The 27,760-nt window shown below is 39.3% G+C and overlaps 1 protein-coding gene across 7 annotated transcripts in view; it reads right to left on the bottom strand.

Annotated features, from left to right (window-relative positions):
* ap1m3 (adaptor related protein complex 1 subunit mu 3) overlaps positions 1-26,554 on the bottom strand; it is a 42,390-nt gene extending 15,836 nt beyond the window's left edge. For 3 of the 7 annotated variants that reach the window (XM_061778713.1, XM_061778708.1, XM_061778707.1), the window contains exons 1-6: positions 26,287-26,538; positions 19,797-19,953; positions 19,210-19,277; positions 18,556-18,686; positions 2,755-2,902; positions 1,075-1,201 (exon numbers count right to left, since the gene is read on the bottom strand). In XM_061778713.1, coding sequence (XP_061634697.1) covers positions 1,075-1,201; positions 2,755-2,902; positions 18,556-18,686; positions 19,210-19,277; positions 19,797-19,953; positions 26,287-26,328 — 673 coding nt within the window. In that variant the 5' untranslated portion in view covers positions 26,329-26,538. Of the gene's footprint in view, positions 1-1,074; positions 1,202-2,754; positions 2,903-18,555; positions 18,687-19,209; positions 19,278-19,796; positions 19,954-26,286 lie in introns of all 7 variants that reach the window. The other 4 variants (XM_061778709.1, XM_061778712.1, XM_061778710.1 and 1 more) reach the window with 3 other exon arrangements.
* Between the last annotated feature and the right edge of the window lie 1,206 nt (positions 26,555-27,760).

The following is a 27,760-nucleotide window of genomic DNA, read 5'->3' on the forward strand; positions in this document are numbered from 1 at the left end:
GCTAATGCTGCCGCCCATATCGAATTTTAAATAAAACTCCATGCAATACATGTTCTTCTTAAAAAGTACTTAAAAATAGGGAGTTACTTTTCAATCACCCTGTAGTACTATTGCTATAATATTCACCCACTCATGTCTGAATGTGGTGATTGTGGTCATTTTGCCAAATGTCAGAAGTTGACAGGTAAACGTAGTGGACAGAGCAATGACAGCTTTCCCTATGATAATACAGACCCTTTCCAAAAAATTTGAATATCATGGAAAAGTTTATTTTAGTTCCATAATTCCTGATTTTGTGGGTTTTATGAGCTAGAAGCCCAAATTATGTAAAGATAAACAAATAAGTACTTGAAATTTCTTTACCTTTATTTGTCCAGGACAACCTCATTGAGAATAAAAATCTATTTTAAAAGAGTGTCCTGGTCAGGACAGACAAACACAAAATAGTACTAGCTAAATACATTCAGACAATCTCATAATACAATAATCAGCACTTTTAATTTGCAAAATCCAAACTCTTTAAAAACAAATTTAATGAAACATCGGCAGTCTGATGTTTCAGCCCCAAGCTGCTTAAAAGTCTTTGTGTTCAATGAGACAAGATCCTTCCATTTCAGCTGTTGCTGAAGATTATTCCATGAGGAAGGAGCTGCATATGTAAAATAATATTTCCCCAGCTCAGTGTGGATCTTGGGTACAGTTAAAAGCGTGAGGGCCAAGGATCGAGTACCATAACTGCCACAATTTTTCCGATATACTGTAGCTCTGAACGTATGAGGGGAGCAAACCTAAGATGGCTTTATAACTGAAAATGTGCCAATGTTGTAGCCTGCAGCTCGACAGGTCTGACCATCCTACACATGCATAAAGGACACAATGATCTGTGAGTGCTTTAAACCTTTGAGATATTGCAAACTCTTACTTTTGCACTTGTCTACATACATCATTCATAACATAAAAAGAAGGCAAACTGATGATTCAAGTTGACAACAGTTGAGAACCACTGACCTTGTGCATCGGGCTATATATACAAATTCCTGAAGATACTGACATTTAGTATGGGTTGTTACTTACTGCCTGTGATTTCAAACAGCACTTTGTCATTGAGGCCCAGTCTGAGTTCAGGCATCCCTGAAAGGATCACTTTAAGCTTAATGCAGCCCACTATTTCACTTCGCAGGACACTGCCAGTGGCATTCACCTATAAGAATACAAGATTATAATACATGACACATTGGTCAAAACAAGTTACATTAACGAGGTGACAACCGAATACCCCAATCAACCTTTCAACGCACACTAAAAGGGAGAAGGATGAGAAATATTTGTGTAAACCACCAACAAAATGAGTATTTGAATTACGTTTAAATATGGCACCTCATCCATTTCGCTCTGACTGATAAACTGGAGATGACTGACCAATACATTCAAAAACAATATATCTGAGAATTCCTTTTCTTACTGTGGTGACAAATTCAGATAAAAGAACTATATATTTACCCAATCCATCATCTCATTTGATGATGTGAAATTATTATCACACCATAGTTTATTTTGCATTCCACACAATGAGATTATGATAGTGCTCTGAAAATTGTGAATGACAAAAGGCCACTATTTGGTTGGTTAATTGCTAGGGATCACAGTGAAAGTTAGGTGGGCAATGCCAGGACAAAGAGACATTGATACATGGAACGCCTCAAAAATCTTGAAATCATCTGGAGTTTTGTTAAAAAATATGGCCCTTAATTCAAACACTTATTGGAACTTGCACATCATGTCCCGATATCACACAAGCTGTCAGTGCACCTCAGTTATTCTGGGTTGTGTAAAAAGTCAGATTCATTGTGAGGTTTTCTTTTTCTTTTTTTCCTTTCTGTGGATTTTTTTAAAAAAAACATTATTCGAAACGGACAATAGTGGTTACTCAAGAGGCAGAATGTAAGAGAATAATAATATTCACCGGAAGTTACCACGTAGTCAGCGGACTGTCTAAGTACTTTTCTTTTTCAGCATTTACCTAGTGTTTGAGTGCCATAATAATTTGAGATGATGATCAATGGCCATGTGTATAACTGAGCATAATTGTTGTTTCTTTAGCTAAGGGATGTTTGGAGATGTTGTTTTATTTGGGCAGGTTTTTACTTTGGGTTTTGATCCGTTGCTGTTTCAAACTGTGCATCGGGCTCTCAGCCCATAATATAATCCTTCCTGTGGATGTATTACATGAGACTTGGATTTGGATCTTCAACGACTGCTGTCGTGCATTTCAGGCCCATCGCTTTGTGCCATTTGTCAAGAAGTAGTGAGTGATGATCTAATTCCCTTAAACTTCCCAGGCGAGCGACTAAAACAAAGCCTCGACTGGTGAGCTGTCATACAATTGACATTTGGTAGAATATTTCATGTACTATATGTGTAATGGTTTTAACTTTTGTGGCCAGTGTAGTTTTATACTTTACAGTTAAAGTTATAAATGCAATAAGTCAGGTGCCCCACCTCTTAATTAAAATTAGTTTTAAAACAGTGTTTTAATGTCATAAGTGAAATGCATACAGTGCAGTACTGAACTATCATTTCGGAGAAGCACAACAGATTTAAAATACCATCACAAAGCAAAATGTGGTACGATGTGAGGCATATTTGGCACCTGTGATTAATCGTGAGGAATCAACGCTCAAAAGTCTGATTAATCTGATTTAAAAAAAATAATTGATTGACAGCCCTATCAAAAATACTAAAATGTGTCCTCACCAATAGATTTACTGACTCAATGACATCCATAAAAACTTCATTCTTCCTGTACTTGATGCCCTCTGACCTCCAAGACACAGCATTGGTGACAGTGGCAGGAGGTCGAACAGCTCCAACCTCAAGTTTGTGACCCTGCTGGGTAATGTACCTAAAAGAAACAAAGTTGGTTTCTAATCAGTAATCCAGCACAGAAACCTAATGTGTTACAGAACTGTAATCACCGTCTGTTCTTGACCAATGCCATTTCTTCCCCTGTTAACAAACAAGGCTTAATATGAAGTAGTGTCGTTTCGTTCGCGAACGTTTCGTTCAGAAGAACAAATCTTTTTAGTGAACAAACTGAACTGAATTATTTTATGAAATGATTCGTTCTTTTAGCTAGGCCGCCGGCCTCCGCCGTGAGGCGAGTGAGTCGGCTGGGAGCGGAAACGGAACTGCTAAAGCGTTCTGTCACTGACTTCTGAATCTTCGGCGAATGACCAATGAGCAGCCAGCGGTGCAGGTGGGGGTGGGACTTCATAAATCGTACTGCCACGTGATTTGCGATTCGCCAGCGTTTTCACTCACTTCAGCGAAAGACCAATGAGCAGCCAGCGTCAGGCAGCGCCGTACAGGCGGGGGAGGGACTTACGTGAACTAAATGTACTGGAGAACTGAAGTATTGAAGAGTGATTCGTTCAGTGGAGGGACTTAGGTGAACTGGTGTACTGAAGAACTGAAGATTGATTCATTCAGGGTCGGGACTTAAGTGAACTGGTGTGCTGGTGTACTGAAGAACTGAAAAGTGATTCGTTCAGGGGAGGGACTTCAGTCTACTGGATGTACTGGTGTGCTGAAGAACTGACTAGTGATTCATACATTTAACTTCGTTCGTGATCCGCTAAGGAGTAATGTACTTGTACGATGAGTGCTTCGTTTGCGCAAGGAACGATGTTCTACGCGGTGAACGTACTCATCAGTAATTTTAAACGCAAGTCCTGACATCCTCGCGGGGATGGCTTTCACAGCAGCCGTTTCTTCAAGCTAAGGGGTAATGTTGAGTCAGTCAAGCACATGAAAACAAGCACACATATTTAAAATAAATGTAAATTAATAATAAATGTATATACATACACATTCCCTCTGTCTCTAATACGATTATTAAATATTTTTATTTCATATGAATAAACATAGACATTAAACATATAGTGCTTCTCAAGAGACTCAAAGACGCTTTCCACTAATCAGATGACAATAACAGTAAAGTGGCTGGTGTCAGTGACGCGGTGGAATGGAAAAAAGTCACCGTTTTTTTTTTTCATTTATTTTTATTTTTTTTAAGTCTCCCCGCCTTTCCTAGTTGACAATACGTGACAACAACGACGCATAGTCCTTCTGTGAACGTGTTGAGTGAATGTGAACCTCAGGGATGGATCATTAACTGAATGAGGAAGCTCTTGAATGATTTTGTGAAAAAGAACTTAACAATTCGGTGAACTATATAACTGAAAGAAAGATTCAGTCCACTCAAAAGAACTGAATAAGTGAATAAAAAACAGCTATTCTATATATTTTCATGTGTATGCATTAGTCTATCAAGAAGCTTTCTATAATATGTTATTTATTTTGACTCAAAACTAATTTGCATTGTATGCAGATTACTGATGGGTGTAATTAAAAAAGGTGATTTGCATAAGCCAGTGTAAATTTAAAAAGGTGATTTGCATAAGCCATTGTTGTTGCAGACATAAGTGATGGCTTGACTTTCATGCATTTTTTTTATTAGATAAAATCAAAAATGGTCCTAAGAGACCAAGAAATAAAGACCGTATATATATATATATATATATATATATATATAAATATTTATACACACACACACACACACACACAGTGGGTACGGAAAGTTTTCAAACCCCCTTAAGTTCCTCACACTTTGTTATATTGCAGCCATTTGTTAAAATAATTTAAGTAATTGTTTTTCCTCATTAATGTATTGTACACACAGCACCCCATATTGACAGGAAAAAAAGGTAATTGTTGAAATTTTTGCTGATTTATTAAAAAAGAAAAACTGAGATATCACACATCCATAAGTATTCAGACCCTTTGCTGTGACACTCATATATTTAACTCGGGTGCTGCCCATTTCTTCTGATCCTCAGACTGGGCTGAAGGTTCACCTTCAAAAAAGACAATGACCCTAAGCACACAGCTAAAATACCGAAGGAGTAGCTTCAGAACAACTCCGTGACTGTTTTTGAATGGCCCACACAGAGCCCTGAATTAAACCCAATTGAGCATCTCTGGAGAGAATTGAAAATGTCTGTCCACCAACGTTCACCATCCAACCTGACAGAACTGGAGAGGATCTGAAAGGAATGGCAGATGATCCCCAAATCCAGGTGTGAAAAAGTTCCCAAAAAGACTCATGGTTAGCTCAAAAGGGCTCTTCTACTAAATACTGAGCAAAGGGTCTGAATACTTATGGCTGTGTGATATCTCAGTTTTTCTTTTTTAATAAATCTGTAAACAATTCAACAAAAAGCATATATTAATATAAAATATATAAAATAACCTCAACTTGGTACTCTCTTTACTCAGAGGTCAAGCATATTGGACTGATTGTTTATACTTTCGCTTTGGCAAATCAACTGCTTATGGTTCAAATCACATTTCATGCTGCTTGGAGTCAAATCAAGAACAATTCTCAAAATCTTGCAATTGCACTTGTAAAGTTGACACACTGACACAGACATCAAGGCATACATTTGGAAAATTTCTGCAGCGTTTGTGAAATATCAAAATAGACATTTATCTTTGGTTAAACATCAAAAGAGAGTCCCCCTGGTTCAACTTTGCAGTTCCTCTCGATGCCAGCGGGTGTCGCCTTGTCCCAGCAATTATTCCTAATCACAGACAGGTGGTCCGGTGGAAACATCTGGGGGCCTGTGATGCTTGGTTTAGTTTAGGCTCAACGAGGCGTCTTCTTGGGGCAGTCTCACAGCAGGGGCACTTGGAAGAATGCAGTTTATTAAGGTGAGGGGGGGGTTCTGGCAACTGGGTCACAGTCACTACAGCATACCTCACATTACATGCATCTATATGTGTTATTCTATAAAGATTTTAACCAGAGCAACTCCAACCTTGATGTGTTCCTTTCTAAATTTGTCTCTTCCTATCCACCCTCAGGCTGTCCCTCACCAGCGTTATCTACAACAGCATCATCAACCAGAGGAGGTTGTTAAAAAAACTTCTTTCTGTATCCTTTCCTTCAGTTTTTTCCATATGGAGGTTTTACTTGTGTGTTGAAACCAACCAAAGTCTAGGACTTCTGAGAGATCAAACGCATAGACAGCTGGTTTGGGGTGGAGGTTTTGTTGCTTTTGTTCCCCGGTGTTGCACAAAAATGCTAATGAAGTGGCAGCATACTGATATATTAGCATAACAATTGCTGTCATAAACATGCACAAACACACACATACACATTAATGTTCATATGCACATCCCTGCTTCACACATCACACACACACACCACACATTTACTGCCACCAGATATGATGACGTTATCGTATAAGGAAAATGATGTGTTTTTTGTTGTTGTGGTTGGGGCATGAAAAGATTAGGAACCCGAAAGTAGACAAGATAGAGATTGTTTGTGTGGGTATGTTTGTGTGAGTATGTTTGCATGCACAACAGAGAGCGCAGGTGGATGAAAACAGTTTATGTCAATCTGAGTAAATTACTCTGAAATGAGGGACCCTCATGTTCTTGAAATGTTTTCATGTAAGGCCACACTAACACAGCTGAACTGGACAATCGTGAAGAAATTACAGTGGACGACACACACCCGCACACCTGGCTATTGACTGTCGCACACATACCGAAACGCTGCAATTGCAACCCCTGGTGTTCTTATCGGGGAAAATGTTGCATTTCCTCTGAGATGAGAAACTGAGCCACTTATTTAATTGAACCTCAAACAACATGGCCCGATTGTCAAGGAAGAAACTGTTTTCCGCCAGCCACTGTAGCTATATTACTGTATTGTATCTTACCCTCATGGTGCTTTTATATTTTTAGGTCTGTTATTTACTGTGTAATAATACAAAGACAGGAATCTGTATATTTCAGGGGCTGATGTCAATGATAGACCTATTCACTGAGCGCACGCATGCAGTTTGGCGACAGAGACTGTCCACGCTTTGCTTTTTAGCAACAGGTACATATGAAATTAAAAATACACTTAAGTATTATTGTAGAACACAATATCTGATGTTGAAAACAGAAATGTAATTTTGGATTTTAAAGCTCATCTGATAGGAGATGGTATTCTTGATTGCTCGTTAAATCTGCAACATTGCAACGTCTTTCACATGTGACTAAAATTTCAAATCGCAGCAAAACTATTGGCTGACGGTTGGCCACTCATGAAGGCTAGTTGCACAAACATGCACACAACATGACAGATCATTACTGCTGGCCCATCACTCGGTGTGTGCCACACTTAAAGGAGTTTGCAGGTTCCGGGCCCGAGGAAGAACAAACTATCAGAGACAAGGCGTGACAGAAGGCATGCCAATCATTTGCTATGGAATCTCAGGCACAATCCTGTCATTGGCACACCCCCGCAGCCTCCTGCTGACCAGTTAGCTTGGGCTTTAGGAGCTTTGCTGACTATTTTGGAATACCCAACTCTGGGGAAAAAAAATGCCCATCCCCCCAATTGCTAACAACAGGCAAAGACTAGCAAACTGCAGCAGAGCGAAGGGACATCAGGCAGCTGAGAAGATTCAGAAGCAACACATTATTAGCAACATTTCTCCTGGGCAAGTATGTTTATCAGCCCTTTTTGGTTTTGAATTGATTGTACATTCCAAAAAATAAAACTTTAAACCAATAAACTTTGTGTTACAGTTACATTCTATTTCGAATAAGTCATGCTACCAAAATAGTAGCCGTGGCTAACGTTGGCTTGTGCAAAATGTGCAAATGTCGACCCGAGTGAGGATAAGCGGTACAGAAAATGGATGGATGGATGTCTGCTTCGTATTGTTAGCACTGCTATTTTGTTGAAGCTGGACAGCATTCTCTATAACTATTTACCACAAATATGCACCGTTGTAATTGCGTCAAGAGGATTTTCCTAATATTGGTAAATTGAGAGGGCGGCACGGTGGCCGACTGGTTAGAGCGTCAGCCTCACAGTTCTGAGGACCCGGGTTCAATCCCGGCCCCGCCTGTGTGGAGTTTGCATGTTCTCCCCGTGCCTGCGTGGGTTTTCTCCGGGCACTCCGATTTCCTCCCACATCCCAAAAACATGCATTAATTGGAGACTCTAAATCACCCGTAGGTGTAACTGTGAGTGCGAATGGTTGTTTGTTTGTATGTGCCCTGCGATTGGCTGGCAACCAGTTCAGGGCGTACCCCGCCTCCTGTCTGATGACAGCTGGGATAGGCTCCAGCATGCCCGCGACCCTAGTGAGGAGAAGCGGCTCAGAAAATGGATGGATGGATGGTAAATTGAGATGTTTTAAATGATTTTTTGAATGTATTTGGGATTCATTAATCTTTTATTTTTTTCATTTATTTATCTTAAATAATTGGTTTATGAATTTGTCAATAAAATAACAATTTTATTCAATAATTGGATGATTAATTATGACTAAATTAATTAAAAATCATTGCTTGACTGGCATACAGACAGCCTCGGTTTAGTTCCCACTCAGTGATGGTGTAAATGTGAGTGTAAATAGTTGTCTGTCTCAATATGTGCCATGTGATTGGCTGGCGATGTACTTTGAAGTACAACACCGGTTTGAACCTAAATGAGAAGCCGTGAATCAATAAACCGTTTGTTCACCGACTGTATATGGTACGATTTATAGTGTGGTTAAATATTAAGCCAATGCACGAGTGCATTCAAACTTACGGCATGCTGAACTTTTCTTCCATGCCACTTCACTGTCCTTTTCCGGCTCTTCCAAAGCAGTGTTACATTTTCACATCATATATTTTCACAATCACTGGATTAGCACCTCCAATTCCATGGAGGAAAAGTAATTTGACATTTTTCTCTCTGTTGCCATGGTGAATCGAGATATTGATGAAATATTTTTGCCCTGGTTACGCACATACTTTACTCGAGGTAAAAATACTCAAAGTTGAAATGATTCCAGTCAACTGTTCTGAAGGCAGACAGTTTTTTCTTAGATTGGCGGCAGAACAGAATGTGTGTGTGGTTGGTGTTATGGGTTAAGATTACACCACACACACACGATAAGACCAAAACTGTGCAATGCCTGATTTTTTATCATTATGTGTGGGGTCTGTCACAGATAAAAAAAAATAAAAAAATAAAAATTAAGATATGAAAAAAACCTTACCAGCCCCAAGTCAACTCAGTTCAGATTTCGACTGGAATACACCCCGGGACATGGCTGAATTTGTCATTCGGCCTACAGGATGTCGAAAATATAAAAGTATTTTCTGATAAAACAAATATACAGGAGAATACTCCACAACTATAAGTTTGAAGCAACTGCTAGAAATTGCCCGACCAATGTTTGGGAGAAAACGTGTACGATGACTTGACAGTGAAACATGTTCCTGGTACTGTGGGCTAGCTGTGGAGAAAACACAAAGGTCTTTAGTGAGACAGAATTGTCTCTCTTAGCAAGGGAAAACAGAAAGAACCCTGTTAACAGCCAAAGCACAGCATACTTGAGTGGCACTGTCACTGCACTGGACTCAGTTCATTTCAGTCAATGGATAAAGCTCCATTATTTATTGTAGCTTAAGTCATTGGTTATATCTCACACTGAAAAACAATGTACACACCCTCTGAGGCTCTGAGAAATCAATCACTTTCAAATTTCCTCAGACTATCGTTTCCAAGTTATACATTTGGATGACACCACTGAACCACAGCAACAGCGATTTCTTGCCCATCTTGGCAAAATTGTGGGAATGATGTTACTTTGCATAGGCACTGGCATAATGGTAGCTGTTTTAAAGCAAGATGTTACTGTGCCTTTAGACAGAGACATGTTGAAAAGATAACTACAAGCTAAAAAGTGCCGCCCATGATCACCTTCTCTGTAATTTCTTCAGCACCATCTGCCTTCCTGGTATTAAAGGACTGGAAGATCTGTGTCTACCTTCATATGGTGAAATAATTACTGTGGTCTGCAGGGGGCCCCTTCATTCTCTGTCTCTGTTGTTTCAAAGCGGGTATAGAAATGCTTCAGCTCTTAAGCTAAGCAGTCACTGATGTTTGTGAGTGCTTCGTGACTGCTTCTGTATTTGGTGATTAGTTGGATGCAGTGCCGCATACTGTACGTGCTGGTAAAGTGATATTTTCCTTGTATGCCCTTTTTGCCTTCCTGCCTGGCTTAACATAGAGATGTTGTCAATTGTCAGAGAACTACAGTTTTATCTCATCTTTCCATAATACATCACAGAAACTTTGCATGTCATAGATCATTTTACACTTGAGACTATGCGAGACCACCAGGGTTCAATCGCCGTGTTCTCCCCGTGCCTGCGTGGGTTTCCGCCCACATCCCAAAATCATGCATGGTAGGTTGATTGAAGACTCTAAATTGCCCGTAGGTGTGAATGTGAGTGGGTGTGGTTGTTTGTTTATATGTCCCCTGCGATTGGCTGGCAACCAGTTCAGGGTGTACTCCGCCTCCTGCCCGAAGATAGCTGGGATAGGCTCCAGCACTCCCACGACTCTTGCGAGGATAAGCGGCTCAGAAAATGGATGGATGGCACTGCGAGACCCAGGATGCACAAGTCATCCAAACGATGAGCCCCTGCAACCTATCATCAAGGAATACAGATACAGCAATCCTCTGCTATATCACGGTTGTTGCTTTGCGGTCCTGCTATGTTGAAGATTTTTATCACAGTTGTTACTGTATCTCTTATACTGTTTGTACAATATTTTAGTTTTATCCGTTGCTCTTGCTCTCTCTCATTATATGGCCTACCAGGATAGCCCAAAATCTTTCAGAATAAACAGTATAATTATTATTGTTTTTTTTTTAAATGCCACTGAAAGAATTATAGTAGAGCATAATGAAACATTGTACACATCTTAAAAATTCTGCCCTGGTAATTAAATATATGAGCACAATTGTGTAATGTTCTCTCACTGACTAAATAAAAGTAGGGCTGCATTTCACAATAAGAGCAAATAAATAAAAAGAGAATGTTATACGTCTTCAAATAAAGTGCTTAATTTCAGAAAAATATTTGAATTTTGCCCTTTCTCTTCAACATGCCAAATCTTGACACAACAGTGAAGTCTCAAACAGTTTTACATATTTGTATTTACCAAATCTGAACTGAACCGGTTTAGAGGTTATGTTGGTTCAAAACCATAGTTTTGTTTCATAATGGTGTCATGTCTTTATGTTAAAAGACATCCATATTGCATAAGGTTAAATTGGTAGTTAAAAAGTTATTAGTTAATGTTCTCTTGTAAATATGTTCATTTTGTTGTATATATTTCATGGTGCAAACTTAAAACATTTGGAGTAAAATTGTCATAGTGAGACCGCTTATCATTAGGGATCGTTTGTTTTCCCAGCAGTGTAAGTGAATCTTTCTGCTCATAGAGGATCTTTGAGGTATTCTTTCATCAGTAGAATTCAAACTAGTCTTCACAGTAAAAGTGTGCGCTGAAGATGGTTCATAACATGCTAAATTGGGCTCTAAACGTTTTAGCCTTGGGACATTTTCTTCTTTGTAAGTATTTTTCTGTTCACAAGGACTAGCTTGAAGGCCATAATGGTTTTTTTTTTGTTTTTTTTTTTAACACTGAAAATCGTGATTGTTTCACCAGCTAACGACAGGGTGATTGAAAAGTAACTCCCTATTTTAAAATACTTATAATTTATTCATGCGTTGTAATATTTTTCCAAAATTTTTTGGGTGTATTTTCCATGATTAAAGCAGCAAGTCTATTCTACCAAATCAACGACTTTGGAAGAACTTGAAGGATGAATAGGAGAAGTTATGTCTTCCATCCCACCAGAATTCCTTGTGAAATCAGTTAATGTGGTTCCCAGGCGGCTTGAGAAACTGGTGGCTAATGCTGGCGCCCATATCGAATTTTAAATAAAACTCCATGCAAAACACTTTCGTCTCATGTTCATTTCTTGTAAAAATTATAGTTCAGAAATAAATGCCAAGTACTTAAAAATAGGGAGTTACTTTTCAATCACCCTGTATAACTGCTAGTTATATGTGTAATTTATAAGATAGCTACTTGTAGCTTAGACAACAAATGTACAGTGTATAATACAGTATATATTTTTGTTTGTTTCAGTTACTATCTTATCAGTCTGATATTTGTATCAGCACAAGAGACTTCCATAAAAACAAGAAAAAAAGAAAGCCTTGTGTACGGAGCTTTCTGTATTAGTTCGCTGGCCGTCTAGCTTCATGTAGCCAACGTGTCGTGAGGACAGCACAGTAAAAAGACGACTACTCAGCGGGCCCATGCAGCACAGAGCTACATTAAGTAAACATGAGTCCATGCTCAGGGAAAAATCATCTGAAATATTACGAGTACCAGAATGAAGCCAAAGCAAAGTTTGAGCGAGACATCGACTTAGAACAATCAGACGCCGGAGCAGCCACAGAACAACCGGACCCTGCAGTCCATTTGTTGTTGAAGGGGAAGCAGCCTTCACCTCCACGCACCATCAGGGCCTGGGGTCCAAGCAAGCATTGTCATCATCAGGTTTCTCAGATACAAAGTCCTACGCCAAAGCTCAAGCAGCCAAGGCTCGATTCGCCTTGGATCCAAAAAAGGCTAGTATGATGAGACAAAAAGCAGAATGAGAGCCAAGTGTATTAAAACAGAAGGCTGATTTAGATGCCAGCCTCCAAATTTTGAGATGTGAAAAAGAAGTAGCTGCAGTAGAATGTCAGAGCGAGGAGTCAGGCATAAAACCTCCAATTGAAGCTGAACTCTTCAATTCAGTACAGCGCACCAGTGAATACATTGAACAACACAAGTTACTAACAACACAAGTTACTAATCCCCTCAAAAATAAGAGGAAATGCATTTGACACGCAAGATGCCAACGAACGCGTCTACATCCAAGATGGCGCCTACCAGTGTGGTCGCCTCGGTAACGCGCTCTCTAGTATTGTTTTTGTTTTTGTGTTTTTCGTCCGTCTTTGGAGACCTTATTAGACTCACTTACACAAGGGGAGACCTGCTAACCATCAAGGAGGCTACTCCGGACTTTCTGTCACCAACTTTCGCAAATCCGCTCAGTTTTTTCCCCGAGTTACTCACCGGAGCGGCGTCCGCGGTTTTCGGCGCATGGAGACGGAAGCGGCGCCACAGAGGGAAACGGGCCAGCATTCAGGTGAAACTCCGCAAGAGAGGACACAGTTTGGCGTTCCCGTCGATCCACCTCGCGAATGTACGCTCCCTACCCAACAAAATGGACGAGCTTCATCTTCTGTTAAAGACCAGTAAAGACTTCGGACGTTCCGCGGCCATGTGCTTCACGGAGACCTGGCTTTGCGACGCTGTACCCGATGACGCCGTTATGCTTCCCGGTTTCCACATTCATCGAGCGGACAGCGACATGGAATCATCGGGGAAAACAAAGGGCGGCGGGATATGCCTCTATATCAACGAAAAATGGTGTACGGACCTCACGGTGCTCAGCACACACTGCAGCCCGCATTTGGAGTCGCTATTTTTAAACTGTAAACCATTCTACTCGCCACGTGAGTTCGCATCATTCATCCTGACTGCAGCCTACATCCCGCCTCAAGCTAACACGAACGCCGCACTGCTAACGCTCGCCGAACAAGTCAACGAAATTGAAAAAAAAACACCCGGACTCACCCCTCATTATTCTCGGGAACTTTAACAAAGCTAAACTCAACCACGAACCCTAAATACAAGCAGCACATCGACTGTCCTACCAGGGAAAATAATACTTTAGACCACTGCTCCCAGATTATCGCACTACTCGTCACTTTAAACCGCATACACTCCTTGAAGTCTCAGCGCCCCTTGCACAATGCTCATTGCACCGGTCTATTGCAATATTAGTCATTCGAACTGCTCTAAGTGCTAGAGGACTCTGCATCTTTTTGCACAATTGTTTTTTTATCAATGTCTCTGTCTCCAAAGTGTTCTGTAAATTGACTGCCTGTTGTACTAGAGCGGCTCCAACTACCGGAGACAAATTCCTTGTGTGTTTTGGACATACTTGGCAAATAAAGATGATTCTGATTCTGATTCTGACCAAGTTACAACTGCAGCTTCACATATTCCGCCACCCATGAAAGATGTAATTAAACCAAAACTAAACCTTGGTCCGACAAACACCTATTCTCTTAACCCTCTAGCCCACACATTTCAACCCACAAACAACCACCAAACCAAACCAAAGGGGGCACATGATTTTGCAAAGTATCTCATCCGCAAAGAACTTGTCAGCACTGGTTTACTACAATTCAGGAGAACTCTTGGGCATGGATAGCCTCATTTACCAGTGCCATTAAAGACAAATCTGTTGGCTACAGAGGAACTGGCTCTACTAACGAAGTGGTTAGGGCCAAAATCTCAGCACAGGCGACGAGGATTCGGGGAGTACATACCCTCAATCCCGATGGAAGTGCAAAAATGGAACTTGAAATTTTTCTTACGAAACCACTCCTTCGTTGCCCGGGCGGTGTGTTTGGGATCGCTGTTATGCTGAAAGACCCAGACACGCTTCATCTTCAATGCCCTTGCTGATGGAAGGAGGTTTTCACTCAAAATCTCACGATACAGGGCCCCATTCATTCCATCTTTTACACGGATCAGTCGTCCTGGTCCCTTTGCAGAAAAACATCCCCAAAGCATGATGTTTCCACCCCCATGCTGCACTGTAGGTATGGTGTTCTTTGGATGCAACTCAGCATTCTGTCTCCTCCAAACACGACACGTTGAGTTTTTACCAAAAAGTTCTATTTTGGTTTCATCTGACCATATGACATTCTCCCAATCCTCTTCTGGATCATCCAAATGTTCTCTAGCAAACTTCAGTTAATTCTAACTGTAGCTTCGTCATGGAAGCATTTCCAGTGGAGGACCGTGCTAAGGAATCAAAAGGTTTGGATCTTGGAGTGGATATCCTCCTTGTACAGAGGAGTGTAGGACTCTGTTGGAACCTACAAGCTGACAGTTTCACTTACCTTGTATCCAATGAGACAAAACCATTCACACACTATCAACTGTCAATAGTCTGTATGACCCTTTGGGTTTAGCTGCTCCAATAATCACGCAGGGCAAAGCACTACTCAGAGAACTATCAAATGAAGAGCTTGGGATGGACCTCATCCACCGGAAAAAGAAGAGTTTTGGGTCTCATGGAAAGACTCGAAGGTCCCTGAGGATCTCCAAATCAAAAGGTACTATAGTTCATGTTTGTTAAGCGTTATGGAAAGTAATGTGCTTTGTATTTTTTCTGATGCATGTACTGTAGATATAGGGGCATTAACCTAACCCTTTAGACAGTCAAGGTCAATACCACGTTCAGTCCCCTCCAATAGTATTAGAAAGGCAAGGTCAATTCCTTTGTTTTTGTTGTATACTGAAGACATTTGGGTTTCAGATCAAAAGATTAATATGAGACCAAAGTTCAGAATTCCAGCTTTTATTTCATGGTATTTACATCTAGATATGTTAAACCACTCAGGACAGAGCACCTTTTGTTTGAAGCCACCCAGTTTTCAAATGAGCAAAAGTATTGGAACAGACATTAAATTAACTTAAAAGTTAATAACATTTAATATTTGGTGGCATAACCCTTACTTGCAATAACTGCATCAAGGCTGTGACCTATTGACTTCACACCAACAAAAATACCTTTCTGTATTCAGACAAACTGAATGACTAACTCAGAGACAGTCTGTTCTTACTTGTGGAACCTGAAAATGACAAAGAAATATGTCCAGAGGTAAAAACACCACCGCAATATCAGAGCCAGAGCTAGTTTGTGAACGCTTCAAAAGATACTCAAGTTGGACAACAGCTTGCAAGGCAATAACCAAGCTCATTCACATTGTTGCTTCTTTCAAACAAAAGTCAAGTGGACAAACAGGATGGAAAACTCACAGAAAAGTACAAATGTGAATGAGTTCACTCAAGCCAAAAAGTCACCATTCCATCAGTTCAGCGTGACGCTTCCAAACAGACATTTAAAAAATGAAAAGGAAGTTAAAAACATACACTCAAGAAATGACACACTCAAAAGGCTCAATCAATCCAGTTGTGGATAGGGATGGATTGTTGCACGTCGGATCATGCCTCTCCTCTGCTGAACTCACCGAAAACGAAAAACACCCTCTGATTATCCCTTCCAACAGCCACATCCCCACACTCCTTGTGAGACACTTCCACGAACAGTCAGCTCATCAGGGACAACACATCATGGAAGGAGCTGTCCGGAGTGCTGGCTTCTGGATAGTTGGAGGTAAGCGGCTTGTGTCGTCGGTGATACATAATTGTGTCATCTGCCGCAAGTTGCGTGGCGAAATGCAGTTTAAAAAAATGGCAGAATTGCCTGCAGACCGAGTAACACCCGAGCCTCCCTTCACTAAAGTGGGTTTAGATGTGTTCAGGCCATGGACTATAGTTACACGTCGCACAAAAGGCAGCAGTGCGCTCAACAAACGGTAGGCCGTTATTTTCTCATGCATGACAACAAGAACATTGAACTAATTGAAACCATGTCCACAGACAGCTTAACAAACACGTTAAGGAGATTCTTCTGTATTTTTGGCCAAGCTAAGCTTGAGAGACAAATTTTGTAAAGAACTGGGTTTGGACACCGACAAGTCAGCAGCAGGAAAGTTCCTTCAAGAAAAAGGATGTGCATGGACATTCAACCCTCCACATGCGTCCCTTATGGGAGAGTCCTGGGAACGTCTCATAGGAGTGGCTAGGCGTATCCTCGATGCTATGTTGTTAGAAAAATGCTCAAACATGTCTTACTCATGAGATTTTAAGCACATTTATGGCCGAGTTAATGGCTATTATGAATGCAAGGTCTCTCGTCCCAGGTTCTACCAACCCAGACTCTTCAACAATACTCACTCCAGCAGTGTTGGTAACGCAAAAGTCAAGCACACTTTTAGCTCCATCTGGAAAAACAGTGGAAACGGGTGCAAGAGCTCGCAGCATTTTGGAAATGGTGAAAAGGAGAATAGTTGTTGCAGAAATGTACAAAATGGACCGAAAATCAACCAAATGTAAAAGGAGATGTAGTCCTGTTACAGGACGTTCAAGCACACAGGAATGAATGGCCTATGGGACTGATAGTGAAGACCTTTTCTAGCAGTGACAAGAAGGTCCGCAAAGTGGAAGTGCGGATTATTAAAGAAGGGATTACAAAGGTGTTCTTACAACCTGTGTCGGAGATTATTGTTTTACTTTCAGAGACTGATTGAATAAGCCATGTAGCACTTTAGGTTAGTTTGGCAGTTAAAACGTTTTACGTTAAAATTTGCTAATACGTTGATTTTGCCCTGTATATTTCATGGTGCAAACTGTTAAAAATGTTTGGAGTACAATTGTCAGAGTGAGACATTTTATCATTAAGGATTGTTTGTTTTTCCAGCAGTGTAAAACAATCCGTCTGCTCGTAGAGGATCTTTGACGTATTCTTTGATCTGTAGAAGTCAAGCTAGTAGTCACAGTAAAAGTGTGCTCTGAAGGCAGCTCATAACATTCTAAATTGGGCTCTAAATGTTCAACCCTGGGACATTTTCGTCTTTGTATTTGTATGTTCACAAGCACTATAATAATGTTATATGTAATGTAATGTTTTTTATTTGAACACTGAAAATCATGATTGTTTCACCAGCTAAATAAAACTGCTTGTTATATGTGTAGTGTATAAGCTAGCTACTTGTATTTTACACACCAAATGTACAGTGTAATTAAATATATATTTATTATTTATATATTGTCTGATATTTGTATCAGCACAAGAGACCTCCATAAAAACAAGAAAAGAACGCCTTGTATACGGAGCTTTCTGTATTTGTTCGCTGGCTGTCTAGCTTCACGTAGGCAACGTGTCGTGAGGACAGCACAAATGGCGTTTCACATACATATGTAATTTTAATAAGAGCTCCCAGTAGGAACACACACATGCGTACAGTAGGTAAGCAATGCTGTGCATCTTTGGACGCAGATTCACCATGCTTTATGCGTCCCTTTTTGTGTGTTTCAGACGCACATCAAACGAGATCCCTGTGGGTTTTTATTATTACTTTTTGTTCGTGTAAGTTATTTAAGCGGCCATTGTGGGGTTTTATTGTTTAACTGAAGGGAACCAACTATTTAGCCTACCGGTGGTGCACTCAAATGCAGACAAGCAACACAAACAAAGGCAGGATCTAAATAAGTTCTTTTTTATCCCGAGAAGACTAATAAAAAATCCACAGGACGTAGCATTAAAGACAAAAAACGACATTCACAGAACAATGAGCACACAAAGACTGAATAGAATTAGGGGTGCTCAATAGAATCACACAGATGAGATGCAGCTCAGGAGAACACAACCCAAGGAATGGATATTATTGGCTGACATAAAAGAGTAGGGAAAACATGACCAGGTAAAACCAATGACAAAATATGATCAGTGATCAACTGATCAAACTCATTAATAAACAACCATCAAGTCAACAAGAAAAAGCCTACAGAAAATCAAATGTACAGACGGTATGCATTTGCACTGCTGTTGTTCTGAAAGCAAGTACTATTATTAAAATGTGGTATCTCACTCTTGAAGAATCTTGCTATCAGTTGTTTGTGGGAATCCAAAATCCATGACTTCGTCCATCAGTTCATACACAGTCACAAAGTTGTCGCGAATACTCTCCTCCTCCAGCTCCTTAAAATACTCCTGAAACACCTACACAGCGATATAGGAAGATAGTATTAATACAAAGAAGAGTAAACACGAATGAAAACATTTCTATATCAAACATGTAATGCTACAAAACAAAAGATATGCATATCCAATGTCCTGATTCCTGAATAAGGTTAATAAACAAAAATTTCAAACTTAGCTATTTTTAGTTCTTCATAGCTAATATTTTTTTAAGCATCCAGTGTATGTCATTCACATAACTTTTAAAAGGCTAATAATAATTACAATGCAGTAAATCTAGAGAAAATGGTTCTTTAAACATTTATGAAATTATTGCGAGTTTTTTCCCCAAAGTGGTCATGAAATACATATCTAAAGGCATTCCATGAAAGACCTGTTTTAATAATTTATTGTTTACATGGGAACACAGCTGTGTATTGTTATCCAATACGACGTCAGAATAAATGATATACAGGAGCACAAACGAAACAAAAATGGGTCAATCACAAATTGGGCAAAAAGAGCATGTAAACAAAGTATTAGATTATGATAAAAAGATACAAACCTGAACAATTCTATAAAGGAAGGAGTACACCAGAGCAGCATTGGCATTCTTTTTGGTCATGGCCACCACTGAAAAAATACGGACTGTTAAGAAATAATTATTCGTGTAGAGAAAACTGAAGGATATGTGATGACATGCAACGGATTTAAAATATAATGCCATTATGAGATGAAAACAAATTGAAACCTTAAAGCATTGTACTTGGGGGGGAAAAAAAAGAACATTGCCACAGTGAAGTAATAGCTCAGCTGCCTGATTTGAAATAGCACTTAATACCAACATTCCATGCTAAATTAATAACATGTAATGAGGTTTGACTGTTGAAACATGCATATTAAAGGGCATAACACATCATGATTTTGTAATGCAAAACTTTTTGCACTGCTTGCAGAATGTGGTAAGAGTCAATGAAGGCCTAGATGCCGCCTGTGATAAAATTCTAAATCTCGTCAGACAGGAATAAAGCATTTCCTTTGGGTATGGAATTTTTCCCTTTTTTTTTTTTTTTTTTTTTTTTAATTTTGACACAATGCACTAAATCCCTTTTAATAAAGCACACAAATGAAATATGAATTCTACTCGGATACGGTAAAGGTTGTTGTGTTTGATCCACAGAAAGTGTGAGGAGCCATGGGTGATCAGTGGAGTCATCTCTGCCTCTTCTTCCCGCTTAATTAGAAATGGCATGAAGTAGTCAATCTCATTCATATCCATGTTTCCCATGTAGTTACGGCTGATCAAGACCTGAAGGCATAACATAAGAATATAGTGGCAAAGAGCACTGTCAGAGAAGCACAAAGGTGTTATGAAATATTTACAGCGCCTGGTTGAGGTAGCAGACCTGAACACTCAAGCTGCTTCACTAAAATCTGGTACACCCATCAAGATTGTTAAAGGTCCCATATTTTACCAAACAACTTTTTCTAGTATTTGGGATGTAATATTGTCTCTATGATGCCTCAATAAACGTGTGAAATATGAATTAAAATCATGCATGCATTCCTGAGTTCGAGACATTTTTTCTGCTGAGAGGCCTGAAATCAGGTCATTCCAATTTCTCGAGCTTATCTACATCACTGGCGAAAATCTCCGCCTACCGCTCCCGAGTCAGCACTGTCAACATAACAACCATGTGTGCTCTCACAAGTGGGTCTTCTACACGAAGTCAACCAATCAGAGGAAAGGGGACGGTCTTAGCCAAATATAGACAAAGCGGATACAAAACTGGTTCAAACAGAAGTAGCTGTAAGAGAGGCCTCTTCTGGACACTCGTATGAAAAAACGAAGCTGTTTTTTTAAATGAAATTGACACTTTTATACGATGTCCATGTTAGAGAGTCACTCTCTGGAGGTCTAAGTAGACAAAATATGGCACCTTTAACATTTGAACTGGTTTTTAAACTGTAAGCAACACCACACCTGAGAATTAAAAAAAATCCTGCGTTGTTACTGCTCTTATAGTATGCGGTATACTTGATATTACCAACACCGCACGCACACCCAACACTTAAATATCTCTCCGCCGACAATCAAGAGTCTCGTCCCTGAAACCAGAAGTCGTGTAGTACCAGCGTCCTATGAGAGACCTCATGGTGCCACAGGGCATCCAGACAGTGCATTCATTATAAATAGGCAAACCGACTCATAAGAAGAGAATAGAACAAAATAGAAGAGAAATGTGTATAGTTTCAAAATCCATCATACTCTGACAGATGTGTGATTATGGCTACCTCACCTGAGAACGCTTGATATCTCCCATAAAAGACGAACACTTAGCAAGACTAAAAGAGACAGAATTCTTGTAAAGTTAGTATTACGTAGTGGATACTTCAAATCTGATCAGCAGACAATGGATGTGACAAATAAATTGAGCTCATACACATGAAATTATTCTGTGCAGCGTCAGCTACTGGCTTAGCATACACATTATTACACGTTTCAATTTTGATGTTGCCCAAAAGGGAAAAGCCTCTGTCAACTATATTGTTGTATCAAAATGAAAAAGAAAATTCATGCATGTTCTACATGAAAAATGACCAAATGTAGAAATGAGCAAAGCACAGATTATCTGGAGGATGTGAGAATTACAACTGATGGGGAAATTTATGGGGAATTTTAACTGATGGAAAGCAAATTTCAGGAGTAGCACATTATCTGAACATTCAACTCACTTAACTCTAAGAGAAGTGAAGGCTGGGGAAGTGCGGTTGACTATATGGGGATTACTTTGAAGGGGAACATGTAGTTTGTAGTTTGGGTTTGAAATACCTTTTGTGACAACAGTCCAGGAACCTTTCCGACACACCTCATGTGTCATTGGTCACGTCTACATGGAATTGTTCCTGTCTTCCTTTGCATCTTGTGGCTCTTTAGAAATGAAACGACTTAGCTAAGATGATTAAAATGGCCTTGGATTCCACCACTCCGGCAGATTGTCAATACTCTAAATTTGTACATTCAGCCAATCAGCGTATTTTTGCTTGAGACTTTTTTAATACCTGTTGTGCAATAAATATTTGTCATCTCAGTCCATTTGTTCCCTCGTTTCTGCACTTGGGTCCACCCTGCCACTGGAAGGCTGACATCGTTGATAGATGTAAATACGAACTAATTGACTGATTTTAGGATGAGAGCAGTATAGAGTCATATATTTTGACACACACACAATGTTGGAAATTAATGTCTCAGAATTTCAGATGACTCTCAGAAGTATATTTTTTAGAGGTGCAAAAATTAATTGATTAATCAACAACTAATCAATTATCAAATAACTATTTTGATAATCAATTGTTCAGAGACCTTGTTTCACTTAAAATTGTCCAAATCCTTGGAATTTCAACCTCTCAACAGTAAATATTCTCAGACTTCTGTAGTCCTCCATGAAAGCATACTGATTATCTTTGAGTTTAATCAAAATAAGACATTTGCAAACAGCTGCTTTTATTTTTGAAAACAATGATCAACATTTTCTGACAAGTTACAGACCAAAAGAGAAACTGAATCATATTTTTTTTGCATTTTCTGCAGTCTTTTTTTACCCATTCATCAATTAATTGAAAATATAATTGACAGAATAATCGATTAAAAAAAATTATCGTAAGTTGCAGCCCTAGTTGTATTATTGCAAGGAAGATGACTATGACTGTCACGTGAAGTCTATAAGAGCAACACAAATGCGAGGATGGAGGGGAAAATATCCATCCATCCATCCATCTCCTTACTAGGGTGGCGGGCGTGCTGGAGCCTATCCCAGCTATCATCGGACAGGAGGCGGGGTACTCCCTGAACTAGTTGCCAGCCAATCGCAGGGCACATACAAACAAACAACCATTCGCACTCACAGTCACACCTACGGGCAATTTAGAGTCTCCAATTAATGCATGTTTTTGGGATGTGGGAGGAAACCGGAGTGCCTGGAGAAAACCCACGCAGGCACGGGGAGAACATGCAAACTCCACACAGGCGAGGCCGGGGATTGAACCCGGGTCCTCAGAATTGTGAGGCTGAAGCTCTAACCAGTCCCACACCGTGCCGCCGAAGGGGTAAATAATTGTACCCAAATAGAAAATTCGACAACTTCCACCCATTCTAAATTGAACCCGATACACACAAATTGAAAAAAAATAGACACATTAAAGTACTATTAAACAATTAATTGTAATTCTGATCCACACAATAGAATCTAGTAAATTAAACAGATCAAAGACAGAGACCTGCATTATTAAAAGAAAGAAATCACATTTATACACCAGCACATGCAAAAACTGCCATCTTTGTTGCACGTGGGTTTTGTCGGCAGACATCCATCTACAGTCAGCAAGCCCGTCCAGCAGGGGACCCAACCGGGGGGATGCCACCGACGCCCCCAAGACCCAGGGAGATCCCGAGCCCGACCGAAGCGCCCCGATCAGTCCCAAAGGGATGGCCACAAGGACCGATTTTTGTGGTGCCCCCTGAAGTCACGGTGCCCTTACAATCTGCCTACGTTGCCAAATGGGTGAGCCCTGGGCTGAATTTGGGCGAAGGGCTTTGTACATCCAGGACTGGTCACCAGCTAATTGCAGGGCACATATAGGCATTGTTGGCAGACAGTTTTTAAAATACATTTTAGAAGCGTATTGTGACATCTCAGATTGTAAAACCGAAATTACACGTTTTTTTATGTAACTCATTAGACATATTTTTTGAAGAGAAATAATTCAGATGTGTTTTCAATCACGGTCCTAACAAATTGTGACTTTACTCACAGCAACTTTTGTCCCATTTTAATAATGCTGATTCCGAGCAAACCGAAATATGAGCATCATTTTTTTTCTTTTCTTAACCTTGGCCTGACCAAACTATAAATGTGAACACTTTGCAAATTTCAACAACACTTTTACTTTGCTGTGACAAGAAAGTTTGACTTCAGAAATCCCAAAGTGCTACTGATGGTAATGAAATGATCCCACTGCTCATTAGAACCCCGAGCCGTGGTCTGAACAGACTCACTCATTTAAAATGCAACCAGAAGACAGTGGGAACAAATGAGGCTGTGCTGGTTCCAATAGTCTGACATTTCAGTTTTCACAGCAGGTGACATCACCATGAGGCCTGCAGCTGAGGAGCACAAGAAGTGACGGGCAGGAGTGGGGAAGAGATGTGGTCAGGAAAAGAGAAGCGTCAGGAGAAATGAAGGTGATGATACTGACTTTACTGACATGCCCTGGGGCAAAGACAGAAAGAAAAAAACCTTTGATCTGTGAAATATCCAGATTGTGAGGCTTGTACTTTTTTACTCTTTAGTTTATTTAAGTAAATACTGATTCTGATCCTTGAATAAATGAACCCAGACTTGTGTCAACACAATTAATTAATAGTGTTTTGACAGCATACACAGCTAAAATAATCGGCTATATACACTGCAATTGACTGCAGATCGGTTCCTGGTATAAAGTTGCCTTTTGCGCAAAATCATCTGGAATGGACTCCAGCATCCCTTTGACCATAAGCAGCAACAAGCAATATAGAAATGAATAGATGTAGGACTGTGCAAAAGTCTTATACCACTGTTATATTTGTTTTAACTGTGCTATAATTGTAATATATGAGCAAGGATAATCACAGCGAAAGAAACTTCGGAGCAAACCGATGAACTTGTGCTTTAAAATATGAAAATGAAATTAAAACTGTTCGTTATTATTAGCTTGTACTGCATATATACAAATTACTTTAGCTAATCGTAGCTGTCCAACTGATTCAGCAACAGAAAAATCGATCAATGTTTTCACAGCCATTACTGGTCTAAAGCGAAAGCCGTGGCCAGGCAGCAAATGGACATACTGTACTCATTTTGACATGAATTGATAAAACTTTTTTTTTCAATTCCATGTTTAGCCACTTAAGAATGCCTTTTTCAAAGCACTTTATTTCCAATTTATTGAGGATAAATATATTAAATGTTCCATTAGTATTAGTATTAACTATTCAGTGTGTTAATCAATAATAAATACGGTCGCAATAGAATAAAATGAAATCTTTTTCATTATTTTATTGGGACAAAATTATAATGGATGCTATCCAATGTGATGTTCGAGCCTGACTTAACAAGAGGTGTCAAAAGTACTATTATTCAGTACTTAAGTAAATGTACTTATACTTGCGCAAAGAAACTATTCTGGTAAAAGTTAAACTACTGAAGCCACTCCCTTACTTAAGTAAAAGTACAAAAGTACACACTTATGAACGTAGTTAAGTAAAAAAAAGTAAAAAATAAATTGATATTTTCCAGCCCTATATTAAAATACATATAGGGGGATTTGTGTATCTCTTCAGATGATTGGCCTGCTTTCTCTGGGAGCAACAATTGACAATCCAACAGTAAGTTTATTTTTGTAGTCAAGGGTATAGTTGGAGGTGACTTAACAAGCTTAAACGATATCTTAGTCAGTTCATCTGTTAAACGGGATACTCAAATACCAATAATCGGACTGAGTTTGGGCATTTTCCCCTTTCTGATCAAAGTCAGCAATGGCCCGATTCTTGGACGCCCCTGAAAGATAACCGACCACCAACCATTTTTCCCGCAGTCTGAATGCCCTGTGGCACTGTGCACTTTCAGGTCAATCTTGGTACTATGACAGACATCATACACCAAACACTGTAAGAAAAGTAAGCAAAAACTTTTTTTTCACGGTCATATGTGGTGTATCTCACATTTAAAAAATCTGTTGACAGGTTAAAAAATAGTATTTATGTACCCATCTTTTGTTAATAGGCTACTTTATGGTTCATAGAGAACCGAGTAAAAAGTCATGCTTATAAATACAAGACAATTGAATTTGCATTCTGGGCTCAGGGATTGGTTACATTGTGTTTCAATTAGTGAAAGGAAAAAATACATTTTTACCCAGTTTTGCACCAAAGTCTAATGAGTTCTTGCCATGGTGCACGTGCCACCCATTCACAGTTCACATTGCATGAGTAGTTATTGGATTATTCAGACAACTAACAAACAAATCTCAAAGTGTGAATGTCTATAAAACGGTTTTACAAATAATCCCTCAGGCATTAATGAATAGTAAAAATAAAAACTTGTCATCATAGGCATAACTTTTCACACAACCCTTTCAAACAATTAGATGTGCGGTGTCCGATTAGGAACTCTTGTAAAGTTTGTACATTTTTTATATATAGATATATAGAGAAAATGATGGTCAGACTCAAGCAATGTCAAACAAGACATTGAGACATAGTTGAAATTCAGTATTTACGAAATAAAAAAATAAATAATTATTATAAATATTGTAGTATACGTGTTTATAACCTTTTGATCATTCAGAATGAACACTCAATGTTTGTTTTGTATACTTTGAAAAGGGACTGGGCAGAACACAAGTTGCATGGCTGCACTTGCAAGTACAGCTCGTCTATGTTCCGTGAAACCAGTTTGACAAGTTATTTTTCTATTGACACGTGTCTTACATTGAGACATAAATTTGCCATAATTTTACAATTCATTAGATATGTAGAATTTAACAATTCGTTTTTTGTTGTTGTTTTCTTAATCTGGTATTTTAGATCATCTTCAAAACTGACCTTCCCTTTCAGGTCCAGTATAAATAACGCCGACGCTGACATCTTCGGTGGGGGGTAAAATCCTCAGATACAAGAACCGGGCTTCCTTTTTGCGTGTCTCCAGTTAGAAGTGGGTCACATGTGTAGAATAATTTTAGCTCCCATCACCTTTCTTCCGCCTCGCCTCTCCTCCAGACTCTGTCTGCCTTCGTCGCGTTTCCTTTCGCTTTAACTTGCGGCACTTCCTGACCGGAGTGTCAAGCTAGCTGCCAGAAATACAGTATTTCCGGTATGTAATTCGGGGGGAGCCGTGCTGCAAACGGAAACTTTGCGTTTTGAAGTAAAGGGGGTGTCTGCATTCAAAATAGTTTCCCTTTTACCACATCACATTTTGCTTGTAATGATAGAAAGAAAGAAAGAAAGAAAATACAGCGTTTGTTTGACATAAGAGCTAGGTAGCATTGGCTGGACGTTTATGCTATCAAAACGTGTTCCAAGAGCTTTGCTAACGTTGTGGACCAAGCTACAAAAGATGCTAAATTAGCCCACGATAACAACTGAAAAAATACACCTTACTTACATGTGGGGTTTTTTCAGAACTGAATTTCTACGTTTTACAAATTATGGGTCTAGCAGCAACAGCTAACTTTCACTTTGATCAAAATATTTACATTTCTCATGGTACGTGATGATAATGCCTACAACTACAACATACAGTTTAGATCACCAATATATTGGATGAAAGTAAAGATATTTGCACCCCACTGGATAGTTTAAGGAATTAGTTTCTTCAAATTTAAGCCATGAGGCACTTTCAACACATTGCAATATGATATTATTATTATTAAAATAATGTAATGGATATCTCATCCCTGCTGTTTTTTTGCTCATTTAACTGCAAACCAACAAAATATGACCGATTTAAAGAAAAAAAATCTATGTAACTTTGACTGATCCATTTTAATGTACGTACAGTTGCCAAATATGTTTTCTTTTGATTTTTAATGGAATATCTCCATTCTGTTTCCTGAAGCTTAGGGGCCATCTTCACAAGGCCTTGGCTCATCAGTCACATCAGAAATGATTGAAAAACTGTTGCTTGTCTCAAACCCAAGGTGATTGGTCACCATGACAGAGTAATCAAATGTGTGCTGCACCCACAAATATTTAGTTTGTTTGTTCAAAAAAATTTTTTAATTATGTGTTACATGTGGCTTTTGAAAAAAGAAAGAAAAAAAGACTGGAATGATTTTTACCATGATGTCAGAATTGTAACTGAATAAATTTAATGATGTTGCAATAATTGTCCATAATGAAACACATGGTGTGTCTGAAAGCTTAAGTTAAGAATGATAACTTGCTTTATCACTGCTTTTATGCGTAGGCTCTTTTTTATCCTGATGGACGTTTGTTACACATACGTACATTAATACAATAGACATTTATTATTTATAGTAATTTTTAGTCAAGCAAAAAGAGGTACTCTTGTACACAG

The sequence above is a fragment of the Phyllopteryx taeniolatus genome, chromosome 7 (genome assembly GCF_024500385.1).
Source record: "Phyllopteryx taeniolatus isolate TA_2022b chromosome 7, UOR_Ptae_1.2, whole genome shotgun sequence".
In the NCBI taxonomy this organism is placed as follows: domain Eukaryota; kingdom Metazoa; phylum Chordata; class Actinopteri; order Syngnathiformes; family Syngnathidae; genus Phyllopteryx; species Phyllopteryx taeniolatus.